At 37.6% G+C, this 20,449-nt stretch overlaps 2 protein-coding genes across 2 annotated transcripts; both read left to right on the forward strand.

The window, feature by feature from the left end:
• Nucleotides 1-556: 556 nt before the first annotated feature.
• LOC127790560 (polyadenylate-binding protein 7-like) lies at nucleotides 557-6,785 on the forward strand. The gene is made up of 10 exons (XM_052320122.1): nucleotides 557-940; nucleotides 1,505-1,623; nucleotides 1,768-1,961; nucleotides 2,103-2,356; nucleotides 2,437-2,543; nucleotides 2,634-2,823; nucleotides 4,601-4,884; nucleotides 4,993-5,139; nucleotides 5,769-5,969; nucleotides 6,326-6,785. Exons 1-10 carry the CDS (start codon nucleotides 745-747, stop codon nucleotides 6,521-6,523), a joined length of 1,890 nt encoding a protein of 629 aa, XP_052176082.1. The 5' UTR covers nucleotides 557-744; the 3' UTR covers nucleotides 6,524-6,785.
• A 983-nt stretch (nucleotides 6,786-7,768) lies between these two features.
• Nucleotides 7,769-20,332, forward strand: LOC127790359 (cactin). The gene is made up of 13 exons (XM_052319831.1): nucleotides 7,769-8,125; nucleotides 8,243-8,334; nucleotides 12,795-12,894; nucleotides 14,395-14,466; nucleotides 14,664-14,726; nucleotides 14,860-15,000; nucleotides 15,748-15,843; nucleotides 18,457-18,741; nucleotides 18,823-18,961; nucleotides 19,035-19,174; nucleotides 19,264-19,440; nucleotides 19,519-19,785; nucleotides 19,896-20,332. The coding sequence occupies exons 1-13, from the start codon at nucleotides 7,805-7,807 to the stop codon at nucleotides 20,013-20,015; spliced, it is 2,013 nt and encodes a 670-aa protein (XP_052175791.1). The 5' UTR covers nucleotides 7,769-7,804; the 3' UTR covers nucleotides 20,016-20,332.
• Nucleotides 20,333-20,449: the final 117 nt, after the last annotated feature.

Below are 20,449 nucleotides of genomic sequence, written 5' to 3' on the forward strand. Positions count from 1 at the left end.
ATATATTTTAATTAAATAAATAAAAACATAAATATAATTATTAAAATACTTTTATTATTATCATTCATAGACATTAAATACAAATCAATAATAAGTTGAATAAAAATATTCTAAAAAAAACCTGAAAATAGGACGGCAAAGCTGGCTTTTGCTTCACGCTATGAGTTGAATGGCAATTTCCAAAAATACCCCTATTAAAACATTTTATTTGTTTGCTTTTAATTTCAATGAAAAAAATTTACTAAATTTTGCGCAAAGCAGTGGGCCCTCAGTTTCATTCTCAATTTAATTAAAAAATTATTTTCTATTTATGCGATATTTACTCATTTAATTGATTTGTTTCTCATTAATTACTCATTTAATATTAGTAATCTCTCTCCCATGACGGGAAATTATATATTTATAAATTTAAATTTACCACTAACACGTGTCAATAAACTATTAGCTTGAGGTCTCCAGAGACTTGATGTTTGCGAGACACAGAATAAATTTTCCATCAATGGAGGCAAAATCGTAAAATCCCGGCCCTCTCCCTCCCTCCCTCTCTCTCTCTCTCTCTAAAATTTATCTGTGTATTTACTACCAGAATCAACACCAAAACGAAACGCCACTTACCCACTTCGCTTCTCTGATTTCTCTCTGTCTCTCTCTTCTCTCTGAGAGTTTGAGATTTTCCGTTTTTTTTTTTTTTTTGTGTAAGGCGGTGCAGGGTTGCGGTGGTGGTGGTGCCGTGGTGGTGGCGCAATGGCGGCTCCTTCGGCGCTCCCGGGGGCGTCGGCGTCGCTGTACGTCGGCGACCTCCGTCATGATGTCACGGACGGACAGCTCTTCAACCACTTCTCGGAGTTCAAGAGCCTCACCTCCGTCCGCGTCTGCCGTGACTTGGCCTCCGGCCGCTCCCTCTGTTACGGTTACGTCAACTTCATCTCTCCTCACGACGGTAATAAACCCTGCCTCTTCTCATTGCTTTTCTCGATCGGCTTCTTCATTTTGATACGCATTTTTCTGTTGATTTTCCTTCATGTGTTTGCAGTCCGTAGTAAGTGTGTATATGTGCATGTGCATACGGTGTGCACTTCTCATCGATGTATGTGATTTAATTTCAATCTAAAACTGATTGAAGATTTTGATGTTTTGTTTATTCATGCTTGGAGCTCTGTTGTTTTTCTACCCTTTAACTGTTGTTCTAGTTGTAACAAATGAATGAAACTGATACTCACATATATGTATCGGATGGTTAATTGTGTGAGTGTATCTTTTGTGCCTCTGATCGTTATTAAAAATAGAACGCGAAATCTTCGATCTTCTGTTTTTTAGGATTTTTGGCGAGTTCTTTCTGTCTTTCTGATAAGTGTGAGAATGAGTGTTTTATGATTGTTATGGATTTTCTTTGTATTATCTTATTTGTTTGTGTGGGCTCTTTGATGTTAATTGTATTTGTTTGTGGATTAAAATTTCGATTTGTTTTTTGACACCTATGCTTCTATAAATTTTGATTGAATAGCTGTTCGTGCTATTGAGGTGAAGAATCACACCATGTTGAATGGGAAAGCGATAAGGGTCACGTGGTCTCATCGTGATCCTGGTGCAAGGAAAAGTGGAATTGGGAATGTATTTGTCAAGGTATTCATGTTTTTGGATCGAATAAAGGATCACACTACTTTTGATTTTTTTTTTCTTAGGTTGCTTTATTTCCCTCTATCCCACTTCTTGCTTTTAATTGTAATTTATGGCTTACAAATGTAGATTGTTCTTTTTTTTTGGCAGAACTTGAGTGACTCAATTAATAATGCAAAACTTCAAGAGATGTTTCAAAAATTTGGGAATATATTGTCTTGCAAAGTTGTCGTGTCTGATGATGGGAGGAGCAAAGGATACGGTTTCGTCCAGTTTGAATCTGAGGAGTCTGCAAATGCTGCTATTGACAAGCTTAATGGATTCCATATTGGAGGCAAGCAAATGTATGAAACTCCTTTATGTATTCCATTTCTCATCTAGAATACTTAGTTGAAGCATTCATCCGTTCTCTAAGAGTATCCATTGAATTTCTCATTCCTTCTTGGTCCCTGTTATTTATTTCTACCTAACAATGTATGATGCAGGTATGTCAACAAGTTTGTAAGAAGGAGTGATCGGATTTTACCTGATGCTAAATATACTAATCTGTACATAAAGAATTTGGATACAAATGTCACAGAAGACTTTCTTAAGAAGAAGTTCTCTGAGTTTGGGAAAATTCTTAGCTTAGTTATCTCAAAGGATGACCATGGGGAGTCCAAAGGTTTTGGATTTGTGAACTTCGATAACCCAGATGATGCCAGGAGGGCAATGGAAGCTATGAATGGATTGCAACTTGGTAGGTTATGTTGTCTTAATAAAACATGTGGCTGAGAAGGTTGCAATTGCTCAGCTTTGTGTGACATGTTCTTTGACCAGGATCAAAGATTCTGTATGTGGCTCGAGCACAGAAGAGGGCAGAACGCGAGCAGATTCTGCGCAATCAATTTGAGGAGAAACGCAAGGAGAAAATCATGAAATACCAGGTATCTTTGATGCTTATTATTTCCTAGCTGTTATTTAGTCCATTGTATATATATTTCCATTGCACTTCTAAGTTCACTTTTCAAATGTAGGATTCAAATGTTTATGTCAAGAATGTTGATGATGGTGTCACTGATGATGAGCTGCGAGGACACTTTGCCCAGTGTGGCACGATCATCTCTGCAAAATTAATGCGAGATGAAAAAGGAATTAGTAAAGGATTTGGGTTTGTGTGCTTCTCTAAGCCTGAAGAGGCCAATAAAGCTGTTGCTACTCTTCATGGTGAGTTTGTAAGTTTTATATATGTGAATTAAATTTCATTTAATCAGGACGTATGAGCATATAATCCACTATTTGCTAAGTTTGGATGATATATTTTGATCATAAAGAATCTAGTATCCTAATACTTACTATTCCTTTTTCCATGATATTGCTTATAAGTGCTAATAGATCACATTGATTTGTGTTGCTGTGTAATTTATATTCTTACCATTATTTTTCATCTAATACTTCCAATTCTACTTGACTAGATTACTGCAAATCTTGATATAAGCTAAGAGATGAATTCTCTGTCATTTCATTTTATTAAGTCAATCCAGAGACTAGAATGCATTGAATGGTTCCAAAACGGGACACAAAATTCATACATGTTGTCTGTTTGGAGGGCAAGATGTAATAATACCACTGGAGGTATAATGAAGAGGGCTATGTGGCCTTTGACACATTCATGAATGGCCGTGAGAGGCTTGAATTTCTGAGCTTCATTAGATGTTTGCATGACGACTTTGTTATTCTTGTCTAGGACTGAATATTCATACCTCCAATTTATAGGAAGTTGGGGCTTTGATGTCAAGTTCAACCATGGATACTGATTTAGGAAACAAAGGGACAGATGAATTGCCGTCTTTGGCCCGATTAACTGTAGAGAAGCACTGCAAAGCTGGTTTTATAACTGTAGGTAAACCCAACATTTTGTGCCATACAACAAAGCTGGCTGTATTGTTGTTTCAAGAGATAAAATAATAAGAAATTAAGCTATTGGTACCTCATAAACTTTGTCTATTACATATGCAGTGATAAGGTAATGGGTTAGAATCAGAAGAGAATGAAGAAAGGATAATGCATCAAGTTGTTGACTTGACTTACGCTAGATGAATTTTCTGAAAGAATCTTAGTATATGATAAATGTTACTCTATTATATGATTTAGCTGGGGGCTTTATCCATTAAGCATTATGTGCTTAGTAGTAATTTTATCATTCAGGATTGATTCTCGTTCAAATCAGGTTCTTGTGCTAGAGGCTCTTCCATTAAATGGTGACCTACTAGATTGGCTGTTCTGCTATCTGATATTACCCTTTTCATTCATAGTCTGCAGGATGCTGTCACATTCCTAAGGGTAGGATAGTCCATACAAAAAAAAAAAAATTGTAAGCTGTCAAGGGTTGTACCAAGGCAGTTACCAGCTAGGCTTTCCCTGGGGTACCTTCTAGAGGATGCCCCTGACTATAAATATGTAATTAGGCCTTTGCCCAAATTATAATGAATGAAAGATTCTGATTCTCTCTCTCTCTCTCCAATTCTGTTATTCTCTCTTTCTCTCTCTCTCTCTCTTGAATTCCCATAGAATTCTCTCAACAGAATTCTAAATTACCCCTTGTCAGCTCTAAGGCACTGACATATGCTTATCCAAGAGTAAAAAGAGAGGGAAACGAAGGCAAAAATTTATGTCAGTGAAGCATCATGTCATGATAGTTGCTACTTAGATATGAGAGTTAGCTGTGTACTATTACCAAACATTACTTCAGAAACTTCTATAATGGGCCTCACTTGCGTACTTCTTGTCGTTAAAGATTTGTAAGAAACAAAGTCTCTTCTTATCCAGAAGAAAAAATGAAAATATGATGAGAAATTTGAAGTATTAAATTTTAATTTCTTTTATTAGGATTTAGGTTTTTTTCATCATAATGTCCTTCCATATAGGGTGGAACTTAGAAGTAGTTACCAAATACATGTCATCCATGTTCCACTTGCAGTTATCTAATCTGCGGCCTTTACAGGATTCATGTTCCATGGAAAGCCACTATATGTGGCTATAGCTCAAAGAAAAGAGGAGAGGCTAGCCCAATTACAGATTCAGTATGCTCAGCATATGGCAGGACTAATGGGATCTTCAACTGTTATTCCTGGGTTATATCCTTCTCTTTACTATACAGCTCCTCCTGGTGTTGTTGCGCAAGTACCTCCACAATTGGGGTTGATATATCATCCTGTGCCAGGATGGAGAGCTAATGGCTTTGGATCTTCAATTGGACCAGTTTTTCATCCATCACGACGTCCAATGGTCAGCACCCAGTATCAATACTTTATTTACTAAATATGGCTGGTTGATTTAGGTAAAATAAAATATGCCAAACATGTTTTGTTTGTCATACTCCAATTTTCTTTTCAGATTTCTAATACTCCAAGGCAACAGAGACAAAACAGAGGAAGAATGAATGGTCAACGAACGCAGGGTGGTGGTCGTTTTTATTATGTTTCTCATGTGCAACAGTCCTCAGAGTCGGTGAATACATCAAATGATTCAAGCAATCAACAGGTCTGATTTTTCTTATTTGTCAAATTGTTTCTTACTGAGCATCTTATGATACATAACTTTGGTTTGGTTTGGGGTAATAGATTTCTGTGGACACTTTGTTTTTCTAAAGAACACTGGCATGTTATGGTTAAGTTGAAATAATTGTGTGAACATCTTTCTGGACAAGTTTGATCCTTTAGAATTTCTAATTGATATTCTTGTGTAGAACCTAATTATACAAGGGATGTGCTGAAATAAGTAAAAATCGAATCCTTCAACTTGGCAGCTGCCTGGATAAAAATCTAATCCTCCCTTCCTTTCACTCTGCAGATAAATTGCTTTATGCAGCTAACAGCTGCATATATATGGCGGATATTAAAAAATTATAACAAAAAGTTAAAAAATGCTGAGCAAGAATACTTGCAACAAAATTGCTGCATTTATGCAGCATATTAAAACAATTTAAAAAAAAAACAGAAAAAAGGATTGCCCATCCTACTCATTTCCACTGTCATCCCACTACTCTCCTACCATAGGTTGATATGAAGTTTTCCTCTTTCATATTCCTGTAAGTGGGTAGGTGTAGTGTGCAAAAGCATTCCACCATTGTGCTACAAACTTCTAACATCTATATCTAATGTCTTTTGCAGACTGGGATGGCTAGGTATGTGTCAAATGGACTTGCACGGGAGATGACTAAAGGATCTGAAGTCTCATCTGTTGTTCCCATTTCTGGTGGAGCTGGGTATGAGGGCTCAGAGATGTTGAGCAGCAGACTTGCTGCAGCTCCCCCTGAGCACCAAAAGCAGATTCTTGGAGAGTGGCTTTACCCTCTAATGGAGAAATACAAGGTAATATTGATCTAGTTATTTGGTGAGCATTTCCACTTGCAATGATTACTACATTAAGTGCTTTACTTAATCAATGTGAAACTCGTATAAAATATAATGTCAAGTTTTTGCTTCAATCCTTCAGTTCACCATCTATCTCCAACCTTGATGTGAAGGTATCATCTAAAAGCATCAAGTACTGCAGCATTATCTCAAGGAAATGCCAGGGTCTAATTGAAAAGAATTTTGCAGAATGTTTACATTTTAAACTTTGCCATATTATTTTCCTAAGCACTACTATGGGCTGGAAGTGATTAATGTAGTATCGCAACGGTTAAAACCCTTTGATCTGAACAAAGTTTGCATGTCTATTGCAGCCTGATCTTGCTGCAAAGGTAACAGGGATGCTTTTGGAGATGGACAACTCAGAACTGCTTCTCTTATTGGAGTCGCCAGACTTGCTGGCTGCCAAGGTAGAAGAGGCCGTGCAGGCACTGAATCTCTCGAGGACAACGGTATCCGGCCAAGACTCGCTTCAGCCTAGTTACCTCTCTGCTGAAGTTGCAGTTAGCTGAAAGCATAATTGCTGTTGCCTGAGTTTTTGGACAATTAAGTTCAGTAGTTACCTACCGTCAGTGGACCACATGCATACATATATCCTTTTAGTCTTATTTCGCAGCATAAAATGCTACTATATATTTGAACATTAGTTATTTCTCTGCCAAGGGATTGGACTGGACTTGATAGCTCGTCTGATATCTGGTAATGGCAGTGTTGGTTGTAGTTCTTAAAAATTAGTGTCCAATTGATTGATTCTCTCCATCAGCTGGTTTTGGGATGTGCTTAATTGTTGAAATTAGAATTTCATCCCTTCACCTTGAATGTTACTGCCACTCTGGTTATCTTGAATGTTTATGCCCTTGCTGCTTAAATGCTATTTCTATCGTGATCATAAAGGGTTACCCCCACCCACCTGCCACTTTTACTGGATATTCAGCGTCCTCATGTGTTAATTGGGTTGAAAGTTCGGCTAAACTAGTTAAAAAAAGGAGTAAAAATCCCATTCTTCTCTGCATTCACCCTAATTCAAAGTAAGCCTGATTACAGAGCCAGAGATTAAATATAAAGATAGAATGGGCATTTTACTTATTTCATTTGTCTTATAGTTAATTTGTCACATGAATTTGAAGAGTTTTAAATACTATAATTTTACATATATAAATTAAAGACAAAAATTTTATTCTTTTATTTTATTTATGAAAAATGTTATTTTATCTCATTAAATGAAAATTTGAACCGATAGAAGGTTTTGAATTGACTAGATCAAAAAAAATATTAACGATTCAATTTTGTAGCACAACACAGTTTATAAATTTAAGAATTTTAATGTTTACTTAGGCCTAATTTGCTTCTGTTGCTATATGATTTTTTTTAATCCAAATTAATTTATATATTAAAGGGACGTTTTGTGTAAAAAAAAAAATTAAAAACTTCAAATGAAGGTTGTTGTTGCCTTGTAGTTTGATTTTTAGTTTTTTTTAATATAGTAAATTTTGATGCAATAAAAAATTGTTCACAAACTCATTTTAATTTAAAAAAGTCATAAATTTAAATCTTATCAATATAAATAATAATAATTTTTAAATAAGACATAAAAATATTTTACAGACTTCACACACTAAATCAGTATCTACATATTTTTATTAAATATGATAATAGATATTTTATACGAAAGAATCGTTTCTGGGTCAGACCCGGGATCCGGACACAATAGCGAGCCGCCGTGCCCGTATATAGTAGGCCAGGCTAAAACGTAAATTATTGCAGACCTCGCCGTGCCATCGATCACTTCAAGGATGGAAACGCACAGAAGCAGCGAGAGCAAGAGAGAAACGTCGTCGTCTAAGAGCAGCCGAAGGCGAGCCAGAAGAAGATCGGACGCCGACTCCGAGTACGAGTCCGACCCCGGCAGCCAGGACTCGTCGCCACGGAGCCGCTCTGCCAAGCGGAGTCACAGGAGTGGCAGCCGCCGAAGCCGGCGCTCGCCGACGGATTCGGAGCATTCCGGCGACAGCGACGATGGAAGTAACCGTGAGAGGAAGAGGAGGGCTTCGTCTTCCAAGAAGATTACAGATGAAGAAATTGCCGAGTACTTGGCCAAGAAAGCCCAGAAAAAGGTACTTGTCCTACTTGTTTGTGTGATTGGTTATTTTTTCATGCGTTTTCGTTTCTAGGGTTTTTCTTTTTTTTATGTTGGGTTGATAGCTTTTGGGGTTTGCTTTTGGTGGTATCAGGCGCTTAAAGTCGCGAAGAAATTGAAGTCGCAGACTGTTTCTGGTTATTCCAATGATTCCAATCCCTTTGGCGATTCCAATCTCAATGAAAAGTACGTCTATTGCATATGTCTTTACAGTTGCAATGCTTGGCTCTTGTATTTTCTTAGCTTTTTCCAGCCTAGTTAAGGCAACTTAAGAGAGAAATGAATTTATGGAATGTACAGATGAGTGACTTCGAGATGATTGAGATACTTTGTTTTGTGAAAATGAAATTAAATTTCAATGAAGTGCTAGAACAATACAAAATATATGTGTGTGTGGGAGACAGATGAGATGAATGGCTTAAGCAAATCTATGTCGACTCCCCGCAATATCTTTCACAAAACTTGCACTACTAGCTAAGGATTGGGGTTTAATTGAATAAGGTAAGGGTATTTTGGGAGATTCAAACTTACCTGAGTGCAGTGACTTTGCTGGTTGTGAGAGCTATGGTTCCTTTGGTATTAGCATAAGGTTGAAATTTGAAAAAGCTTGGGAAAAATATAGCTTGGGAATAAGGACAGTGAATGGGCCATGAGACACTAGCCCCTTTTTCTAAAGGTCCCCAAGCTTCAGATCTTTGTCATTTTTTGGGGGAGAAGTGGGTTGATGTGGTAACTGTCACGACCCAAAGGCAGACAAAGGGTATGTGTTGTTGCCAAAATACAACAATATGTATATATATATATATATTTTGCGGGAGAATATAGGGTGTGTGGTTGATCACGAGGGTGTCGTTCAAGCCTTGTGAGCATTTTGAGAGTCTCGTCACCGTGTGCTGAGGGTTTGACGACCAAGTGGGTCTGATGACTGAGAGGCTTGGAAGACGAACACACGGTTAGGGGCGCGAGTGGGTGTCCCCGCGTAAAACCCTCCGATGCTTAAGTTAGTTCTTGAAAGCGAGAGTGCAAAAATGAATTCAAAGTGTGAGTCTGAGCATACCTGAGGTCGGAGGCGTGGCCTCTTATTTATAGAGGAGGGGGAGGGGGACATGTGGCGGCCATCCCAAGAGTCTTGCAGCCCATTCCGAGAGTCGCAACCCATCTCGAGAGTCTCACGGCCCATCTTGAGGGTCTCTCGTCACCTTTTGGAGTCTCAGCGCATTTTGGAGTCTTGGCGCATATTGGACCCTCAGCACATATTGGACCCTTGGCGCATATTGGAGTCTCGATGCATATTGGAGTCTCGGCGCATTTTGGACTCTCAGGGTCGTGAGGTACCTACCCACTCGGTCATTTGCAGAGTGACTTGGTTTTTTCATGCATTTGGAGGATAAGAGAGAGAGAGAGAGAGAGAGAGAGAGAGAGGGGGGGGGGGATAAGACCCCTACCCACTCGGTCATGACCGAGTGAGTCTTCACTCGAGTGGCTCCCATGCCTTAACGTCAACAACGCATGTGCCTCAAGTTCAAGCCCAGTTTTCACCTTGATGCAACCCGTATCTCTCAAAACTCAAAATATGAAAATTGTAGATAATTCTCTTAGCTTTGATGTTGAATCACTTTAATTGGAGCTCAAACGAAAGAGTTATGCCCAAAAAACCAAAGCAGTGTCGCATCCACTCGGTCATGACCGAGTGGGTAAAAAGAGAGGGGGAATTGGTCCCTACCCACTCGGTCATGATTGAGTGGGTCTTCATCCACTTGGATTTGAGCGCCCCTTTTGCCTTTTGTCTTGGTTCAGATCCATCCTCGCTCCAATGCTTGACTCTGCTCCTTAATAATGCGGGTGCATCAATTTAGAGTCCGATTTCAGCCTTGATTTAGCCAGTATCTCTCAAAACTCAGAACATGAAAGTTGTAGATAATTCACTTATCTTTCTATAGGATGTTGAATCACCTCAATTGGAGCTCGAACAAGAGAGTTATGCCCAAAAAACTAAAACAGTATCACACCCACTCAGTCATGACCGAGTAGGTCCTCCCTACTTGGTCTCGGCTGGACCTCTTGCTCATTCGGCTTGTTTCCTTGATCTCTTGCAATCCGTTTGCCCTTTGGGCTTCATGTCCATGTCTCGTGACTCTTTTAGGTCCCTTGACTCTCCAAGTTTGCATGGCATATCAGTATGATTGTAATTAGTAGGTTTGGGTAACGCTGTAATTAGATGAATGCATGTAACAAACTAGTGTAGTACTTTGCGGTTATAGCTATGGGCTGCTTGTACTTGGACGGTTATAACCGAAGGCGGCCTATAAAAGGTAGCAAGTGTTGAGGATGGGAATTATGAATGAATTGGACATAATTCTTTCCCTCTCAAATTGTTTTCCGTCCAATCTCTCTCTCAATTTCTCCTTCCATTTCTAATTCTCTCTCCTCACTCAATTCAAATCCTTACAGCTACTCTAATTACCGAATTGTTCAAGCCTCTGATCCGAGGCCTAACAGTAACATTATGGTACAAGGGGTGGTCTTTCTGGTTATTCAAAAGCTTGAGCTAAGGTAAAGAGCTATAAAGGAGACTCCTAGCTAGCTGGAACATCTGGTTTCTTGCTAGCTGGAGAGTTATAAGGCAGGGAGCTAATGTTGTTATTTCCATTTACTTGTTTATTTATTGAAAAAAAGAGTGTTACAAGGACTTGGGTAATCTTGACAAAAAAAGATTTCTACCACCAAAATACAAGCAAAGTGTGTCTCTACATGGATGAAAATTGTTCTTGCTTTTGTTTCCTTATCATCATATCTATTTAGACCTTGCTTGCTTCATATTTTGAATTTCTTTTTGCGAGTAATGTTATACCTAGGGTCATTGGATTTGTTTTCTTGGACATAAATTATGCCACACTCAATCGCACACACTCACTAACTTGAACTTAAGAACGAACAGATTTAATGGTTTCAACAGAAAAAATCAATATAATCAAAACAGAACAGAATGAAAACAAACAAGAAACAGAAACACAAACCACCAACATCCACAAGAACACCGAAATTATCCTGGTTCGGATTGCCTTTTTGGACAACCCTACAGTCAGTCTTGAATCTCCTTGAGTCACCTTCTTTATTCAAAAGAATGATCAGTTACACAGTTGAATTCTCTCCCTTCTATTCCCGAGTACATCAATCCTTCGCCCCAAGATTACAAAACTATCAAACTCTAGCCTTTCTCTCTAGCGATTAGTACTCTTATAAACAGAAAACTGAAAACTCTACCCCACTCGCTACCCCTTGCCCTCTATTTATAATAGTGGGCAGATATCCCAATGAAGATTATTAAATATTTACAGTTTACCCCCCCCAACCCCCAACTATCACTAATTACAATATAGGATATAAACTTCTATTTAATGCTTCATTGGCCTTAAAAAAAACACTGCTTTCACTGATCTTCTTATCCTATACTCTAGACAACTTTTAACAAGTAACTTTTGAGAGAGTTAGCTTCCACTGAAGAAGGAGAAGATTTAAATGTTTGATTTTTGTTGATGAATACATGAAAGAATTTGTTTAGTTTAATTCTAGTCCTTGAAATATGTACTATGTACTTTGCAATAAATGATAATTAAGTTTACTTCTGTCTTTCACCACCTCCTACCCACCACCAAAAACAAAAACAAAAATAAGGGATGAAAGAAAGGAAAACTCAAATACAATTGTTTTTTCATTTTACAGGTCTTATGAAGGTGAAAATCATAGTTCTTGCTCTAGGCTAAAACTTTTTATCCATTGATAGGATTAAGAAGTAATCATAGGAATTGGTTAGATAGCAAATTATACAACCACAACATATCAAGCCTTTATCCCTTTAGGTGGGTTCAACTATGTGAAGTTTATCTTACCCATCATTTCTATTCAGGGCCATATCTTCTATAAGCTCTTATAACTCATATCATACCTAAGATTCTTCCACTAAGTTTTCCTTGGTCTTCCTTTACCTTTTTTGCTAAAGAATTGTTCTCTTCTATCAATTCTCCTCCCATGAGGCTCTATTGGTCTTCTTCTCACATGACCAACAACAACAATAACATATTCAGCCTTTATCCCACTATATGGGGTTGGCTACATGAATTATAAATTTTCATGTATTTCTGTCTTTTGTTATATCTTCATTTAAACCCATACACTTCATATCAAACTTCAATGTCTCTCCCAAACTCTTTTTGGGTCTGCTTCTACCTCTTTTTTTGACTAATTGTTTCATTTCATCAATTCTCCTCACAGAAGCATCTCTTAGTCTTCTTCTCACATGACCAAACCATCTTAATTGTGGTCAATAGTGGTCACTCCAACCTTATTACAAATAATCTCATTTCTAATTTTATTTCTTCTTGCATGGCATCCATTGTACCTCTTCTTTGTTATGCATATTTTGCACATATTGGTGTTGTATTGCCACATTCTGTTCCATACAACAAAGTTAGTCACATAGTCATCTTATAAAATTTTCCTTTTACTTGTAATGGAATCTTATTATCACATAAAACTTTAGACACACTTTCCATTATAAATATCATGCCTTAAATGCAGTGCAAATTACACACCAAAAAAATATAGTGTGATTTATTTGATGATAATTTAACATATTTGATTTACAGATTTGTGTGGCGGAAGAAGATTGAGCGGGATGTTAGTCAAGGTGCGCCACTTGAAATGTTTTCACTAAAAGTTGAGAAGACGAAGCAAAGAGAAAGGATGGTATTTACTTGAGGATTAACTTTCTATTTCCATATTGTTTCTTCCCTTGTACCAGGAAAGTTTTTTTATTGTAAACTTGCATAGTCAAAAGTAGTAATCCTAACATGCGGAGGGGGGAATTGGTGGATCATTTACTTGTGCTCTTTCTTTGTAGCTCTTGAGAATTGGTGTACAGTAGCCAGCATCTTTGATGGGAGTTTTTGAATTCTTTGGGAAGGCTTTGGAGAATTATTCTTTTTGATGTGTTGGAACATCTAGCTTGAGGTGAATAACAAAATGTTTGGGAGATTATTATTATTATTATTTTGTCTTTAGGGAGCTATTCTTAATTTTCTCTTTTTTGAACGAGTGAGGATTTTCCCCTTTCTCTAGAGTCTTTTGTTTAGTTTGTAGATGATTTTGTCTTTTTATGTAGCCTCTTAACTTGTTCTTTTGTATAGTTTTCCCCCCTTTAAGACAGTTTTTTTTCTTTTATGCACTATTACTTATGAGGGAAATTTTTTTTCCATTTGCTTATTCTTGATGCGAGGGCAAGCAAGATACATTGATTCCAGCTCTTTTTGTATGAATTAGGTATTTGCTAGAGACATAGAGTTGTGGCTACCATGATGCATGGACAGTGAGATTGTAATATGGGTAAAACAACGAGAAAAGCCTGGTTAATTGCTTCTTTTTTTTTTTTTTTTTATGTGCTTTGACGTGGGTTGTGTGGAGGGAAAGGAATAGGTTCTTCAAAAGGAGTGTCAAAGGTGAGTTTGTTTTAGGCCCGTTTGCGCTAGGTCTATTGGTAAGATTTTTCCTAAATATTGGCCAATTTATGATTTCTTCTCTCTTGAAGATTAGGAGATCAGATGCTTCTTTACTATTTTTGAGGGTAAGCCTTTTTGGATTTGCTTTAATATTGGCCAATTTATGATTTCTTCTCTCTTGAAGATTAGGAGATTAGATGCTTCTTTACTATTTTTGAGGATAAGCCTTTTTGAATTTGCTTTATACAGTTATTTTACATCTTAACGTCTACACATCTGGCATCCTCTTATGCTTACTCTAATGTAATTATCTCCAGCTTATCTGGAAAAAAATAGTTACTCAATTGTATATGTTCTTTTTACTTTTTATTGCCATGTGTTGACAGTCATGTAGTCCTTGAAATCAGACGCATATTATCCATTCATTCAAACCGTTTCTTCAACAAGCTTGAAAAAGGTTTTTTGGAATTGTTGGCCTTGGCCTAAAAAAACAAAAGAAAAATATCTGATGCCTGTTTGCAATTTGAATAGTGGCAAAAGATGTTGCTCATATGAGCATTAGCTAAAGAGTTCATCACTCTGTTTTATGTCTTCCACTGGCACATTTCTGTCATATCTATCTCTCCAAGCTGTAATAGATGTTTTAAGCAAAAATTTAAGTGGTGTATGCGCATGCAAATATTTATTTCGTTGGATGGCTGTTCTTTATTAAATCTATTATTGATGTGCATTCCCCCTATAATAATTTCAGGCAGAGATTGAAAAAGTGAAAAAGAGGAGGGAAGAAAGGGCAATTGAGAAAGCACAACATGAAGAAGAAATGGTAAGCCGTGATTTCTTGTTAAATGTATTAGGTACAATGTTGAATATGTATATTTGCGTGCATGTGTGAGAAAATTTTTTCTTAAATTTTCACTTGGACATAGTTATATGGTTTCTTTTTTGGCGGCCTTGGCTCTAAGTTCAGGCTTGGGTTGATGCAACTGATGTCTTTCTTCTACCCATGCTCTTCTCATACAGGCATTATTGGCTAGAGAACGTGCTCGTGCAGAGTTCCAAGACTGGGAGAAGAAAGAAGAGGAGGTACAGAACTGAGATACTGAAAATATTCCCTTGTCATTTTCCCTTTTCATGTTTGACACAGTACTGTTTTATTAATCTTTTTCTTGAATGGTTTTATGCTACATGACAAGTTACTAACATCTTTGATATATAGTTTCATTTTGAACAAAGCAAATTTAGGTCTGAGATTCGGTTGCGGGAAGGGCGTACAAAGCCAATTGATGTTCTTACAAGGCAGCTCAATCCTTCAGATGATTTTGATATAGAAATAAATGAACCATACATGGTCTTTAAGGTAATACTTCTATTGAATATTCTGAAATCAGAAGTTCACTGCAATTAGTGCCCCCCCCCCCCCCCCCCCCCCCCACCCAAATGTTCCATTCCTTTTCCCTCTGTAGCTAACTTTTAAAGTGCATATGAAAAAAATTATTGTTCTATGTCTAGTGGCAAGATAAATAGTTTACAATGTGTGAACGCATGCACATATTCCTTTCAGGGCCCAGAATTTTTGTGCATGGGTGGGTGTGGGGGACAGGGCATTCTCTGATTTGGGGGTGCAAATTGATCGAATACAAAAATAGGAAAACATGAAAACATTTTAAACTACTTCAGCATTGCAAATTCTGAGCATTGGCATAGCATATGTTTTTACTGCCATATTGCTATCATTTACATGATATGTTGCACATAGAAGTGCACATTCCTGACTTGTTGCATATGGTGACATTAAGAACATATGCTAGACTAAATGGTAAAAAGAAAGCCACAGCAAATGCAAGTTACTTCATCTTAAAACCCCTATATGGTTTGCAAAAAAAAATCCAGATTAATAGATTTGAATTGCTTGGGGTTATCCCCTCTTTATTTCTAACCTAAAAAACCACCTATCCACCCTAATCTAACTGAATTAGTGAGGAGAAGACTTAAAAGCCTCCTTGTTGATGGAGCTTCAATTCACCACAAGGGAAATGAAGCCTCTTTTAGTACAATGTTATTTGGTTATTGCATAACTTTTATGACCTTAACTATGTAAATACAGGGTTTGACAGTAAGAGAAATGGAAGAACTTAGGGAGGATATAAAAATGCATCTGGATCTGGACAGGGCAACGCCTACACATGTAGAGTATTGGGAGGTATTCTCTCTTTCCTTATGTCAGATTAATATTTGGTTGGTCTGGCCTCATTAGTACAGAAATATTTTTAACCCTTTCCAAACTTCATCTTCTAAATTTAAGAGTTTTGCTTGCGTCTTTCTTTTATAGTTGCTTTATGATGTACCAAAAACTTTATTTCTACTTGAGGAATGGTTTCTGTTAGGTCTCACTAGTATGAGACATCTGTATGCTTGTATGCATGGATGCATGTGTGGGAGAATGTGATACCTTCTGATGGCCAATGGCATCCCTAGTGGATGAAGTTCCAGACTTTGCGAGGGCTGTGGGAGGGTTGATTTTGTATATAGCCTTGTCTTTCTTTGCAAAGTGGATAGTCCCACGACTTGAATCTGTGGCCTTCCAGTTACAACAGAGTAACCTGATTGTTACTACCAAGGCACGCTCTCAGAGTGATGCCTTTTGGACATTCTTAAAATTCTAGCTTATGAGAGGTTTAAAATTGGACTACTGGTGTCTAACATTGTGATGGCGGAGTAGGAGGAAATCATAATTGTTTTATTACATGGAATTATGACTAGTTTGTTATTGGATTGGAAATCAAAAATCGTCCAGCATAGTGCAAGGATGCTGGAAATTCATGCAATGAAAATTCCTGAATTCTAGTATTTTAAGGAACAAGTCTTGATTACCAGTCTAGTAACTGCCATCCAAATAAAGCAGACTTTCGCCCAAAAAGGACAATATGACTAAAATGAGCCCTCATTAATTAGTTACAAAATTATCTGTTGTATATTGAGCTTTAAATGATCTAATGGCCAATAATCTAATATGGTTTAAAGTAGACAATATTATGTAGTCACATTTCAACCCAATATTTTGATACTTGCATGTGTTTGACCCAATTATGAAAAAAAGATCTGATAACTTGTGGGAGCTTGTGTTGAGAATATAATAGTATAAAAAACAAAGTTGGTCCCCTTTTTCATAGCTTAAGCTTTCAGATAAGTTGCTGGTCAATAATTTAATGTTAATAAAAAAGAACTTGGGTTTTCATATTTAAAGAGAATATAGCATAATGTTAGGACTACATTTAATGATTGCATCACCATCCCTTCTTTACTCTTCAATTTTGTTTTCCATGTAGAGGGGTCTGGTTTTGATTGTATGTCCTACTAAGTAAATAATCTCAATGAACTCAAGCAGCCATGTGCTCCTATCAATGATACAGTAAATATTCTGTTTTACTCATATACTTCAACAGTGATTGTGATTACTAGTTAAATAAAGGTTAATGGACTATAAAGGTTTACGGGCTACATACGCTGAGTCTTCCCTGTCTTCTTACATTATTTTATTTTCTGAGTGCTCTGAGGCAAGAATATCCTTCAGCAAGAGACGAGGCCCAGATTTTTTCTGGCATTTATGCAGGCAGAGGTCTTGTGTATTCAGTAATGTGTAACTTCTTTTAGAAATTGTTCCATCTTGCTTGTTATCAGGAAATCTGTACGCCCTGTATGTTGGAACGCTTTGAAAGGATTTGTGTATCCTGCTGCAAACATTTGAGATTTTGATCTTATTCAATCATTCTATATGACTTTTTTTTTAATTATTTTTTCCACTGTAGCAATGCCAAAGGGGGCAAACCCTATACAACCGGGGGGGGGGGGGGGAATGAAGAGAAAATTTAGAATTGTTTTAAAATTTTAAATTTTCTATCTGCAATAAAACTTGTTTATGAACAAAGGAAAGAGTATGTATAAAAATTGGGAAAGAGGAGTATTCCCTTAAGAAATAAATTGGGCTATGGGTGCCCTAAAAAACTTTTCTACTTCTCTCTCCAAATGCTCCATAATGCCCATAGCGAGATGCCCCATATTTTCTTGCAGTCTCAAGAGGCTGGCTTGTAGTTTTCTCTTAGTTTGAGTGATTCTGGTACACCAATAGTGCCACATGGCGAGTTAAATTGTCATGTTATGGAGAGGTTGTCATGCTACATGGAGGTTTACTGCCATACCAAATTAATGTAGCTGTAGGTGCTACTGCAGAGCTGTCGTGGACTTCTATGAGAGGCCTTATATTTTGGACTACTGGAAACCTCAGTGGACTTAAATTCTTTCAAAGTGTCACGTATACCATGGTTCTGATGTCTAAAAGTAGACATGTTTTGTTCTTTCTGTTTTCTGGGACAGCCAATACAGGAAAATTTATTTGCTTTTCTTTTCTCTTCTGTTCTTTGCCCAAATCCATGGAACATCAGCGCCTTACTGAATCATTATAATATTGAGGCATGGAGAGTGTATCCATAGAAAGTAAGAAGAAAACTAATTTTCTTTGAGGATTCTTTAGTGGATTGGCGTATTGGAAGCTGGTGCTTCTCTGAGTTGAATCATAATTTTTTTGGGGATTCTGTGTCAATATAATTCATCTTGATTATATAGGTTGTCTTCAGTTTTATTTTGCATTGATGGAGAAGACCTCATTCTTTTCTCCAAAATTATGTCATGTCTTGGATGCACAGTTCATTTGATGCATGCCATAAGAGTTGAACTGAATGTCTCATGGACATTCATACCTGTGTACTGTAGATCTTAACATCCTTTCCAAGTAACTTTTGAGTATGGAATTCCGCAGGCGCTCTTGGTGGTTTGTGATTGGGAACTAGCTGAAGCTCGAAAAAAGGATGCACTTGATCGGGCTAGAGTGCGTGGAGAACAACCTCCTTCTGAATTGCTTGTTGAAGAAAGGGGTTTACATTCTAGCATTGAAACTGATGTCAGAAACCTCTTGCAAGGAAAATCTTATGGTGAACTTGAAGCATTACAGTCCCAGATTGAGTCACAGATGCGATCTGGCACGGCTAAAGTAGTTGAGTATTGGGAAGCTGTTCTGAAACGGCTTCACATCTATAAAGCGAAGGTACATAGTTCATCTTTCTATGGATGCTGCTGTTCATAATTTTATGATTGGATTGAGAAAAAGTTAATATTGCAAGCACAGGCTTGTCTGAGGGAAATTCACACCAAGATGTTGCGGAAGCATTTGGAGCATCTTGAGCAGCCATTGAAGGATGAAGAAGATAACTTGGAACACGAGCAGAGTTTGAGTCCTAAAGAAGACATTGATCATGATTTGAAAGGTACAGACCACTGTCACTCATTTGTTTTGGTAATTGGATCTTTAGTCCTAATTGTCCTATATAAAATATGAAGCTCCCTCCCCCGAACCCATGCTGGATGAAGAGGCAAATGAGGTGGCAGAGGAGGCTGGATCATTTTCACCACAGCTTTTGCATGGCGATGGTGATGAAAATGAAGAAGCAATCGACCCTGAAGAGGACAGGGCTATATTGGTAACTTGTCTTTAATGTTTTTCATTTTGTATGACTGGTTGTGCATAAAAAAACATGATTGACCTGTACGTTTTATTGTGCATTAATAGGAACGGAAACGTAAAGCTGTGTTGGAAGAACAACAAAGACGTATCCAAGAAGCTATGGCTTCAAGGCCAACTCCATCAGAAGATAACTTGGAGATGAAGGCCATGAAAGCAATGGGAGCCATGGAGGAAGGTGATGCAGTATTTGGCTCAAACGATGAAATAAACCTTGATTCACAGGTATGTCATCTTGGCCTATATTCCCAGTCGATCTGTTTAATTTTTGTAAAATGCTTATGCAACAATGTGTGGATGCAGGTGTACTGGTGGCATGACAAATACCGCCCAAGGAAGCCGAAGTACTTCAACCGCGTCCACACTGGGTATGAGTGGAACAAATACAACCAAACCCACTATGATCACGACAACCCACCGCCAAAAATTGTACAAGGGTACAAATTCAATATATTCTACCCTGACCTTGTTGACAAAATAAAAGCTCCTACTTATACCATAGAGAAGGATGGAGATAGTGCTGAAACTTGCATCATAAGGTTTCATGCTGGGCCACCTTACGAGGATATTGTAAGTTTCTGTAGCCCGTTGCTTAACTACCTATTCTTTTTTGTTTCGTTTTTTTGCCGGGAAAAAAACCCAAAAATGAGTCAAATATCCTGTTACTGTTGTTGACACAGGCATTCCGTATTGTGAACAAAGAATGGGAATATTCCCACAAGAAGGGGTTCAAGTGCACCTTTGAACGTGGGATTCTACACCTATATTTTAACTTCAAAAGATACCGGTATCGTCGTTGAAATCTACCGGGTTGCCTGGAGCACAGGGTATGTGGTTTCTTATTGGAAAGGCTTGTCTTATATTCTTCCATCAAAACAGCTTTTGGTGGCTCTGGAGTAGTCTGATGGGGTTGAGATTTTGTTCCATCCACTGTTTCATGTTACGCCTTGTATTCCATTCCACGGCTTCTATACCTTCCTCCAGCAATATTGATTTTTTACTTTGTGCTAAGCACACTTGAATGTAATGAATGCTGTATTGAGCCCAGTAACTAGCTACGGTTGTCAGAACAGTTTGATGTTCATATCCAATCAACTTCTCTGACAGCTTTAACTTATTAGATTGTTAACAATAGATCTCTGCTTCATTCATTTAGAGTTTTAGACGGAGCCATTTCTTCCATACGGTTCTCTTTGGTCCTTTTTGTTGTCTAGTGCTGGCAATGTTAAAGCTG

The sequence above is a fragment of the Diospyros lotus genome, chromosome 14, assembly GCF_014633365.1.
Source record: "Diospyros lotus cultivar Yz01 chromosome 14, ASM1463336v1, whole genome shotgun sequence".
NCBI lineage: Eukaryota > Viridiplantae > Streptophyta > Magnoliopsida > Ericales > Ebenaceae > Diospyros > Diospyros lotus.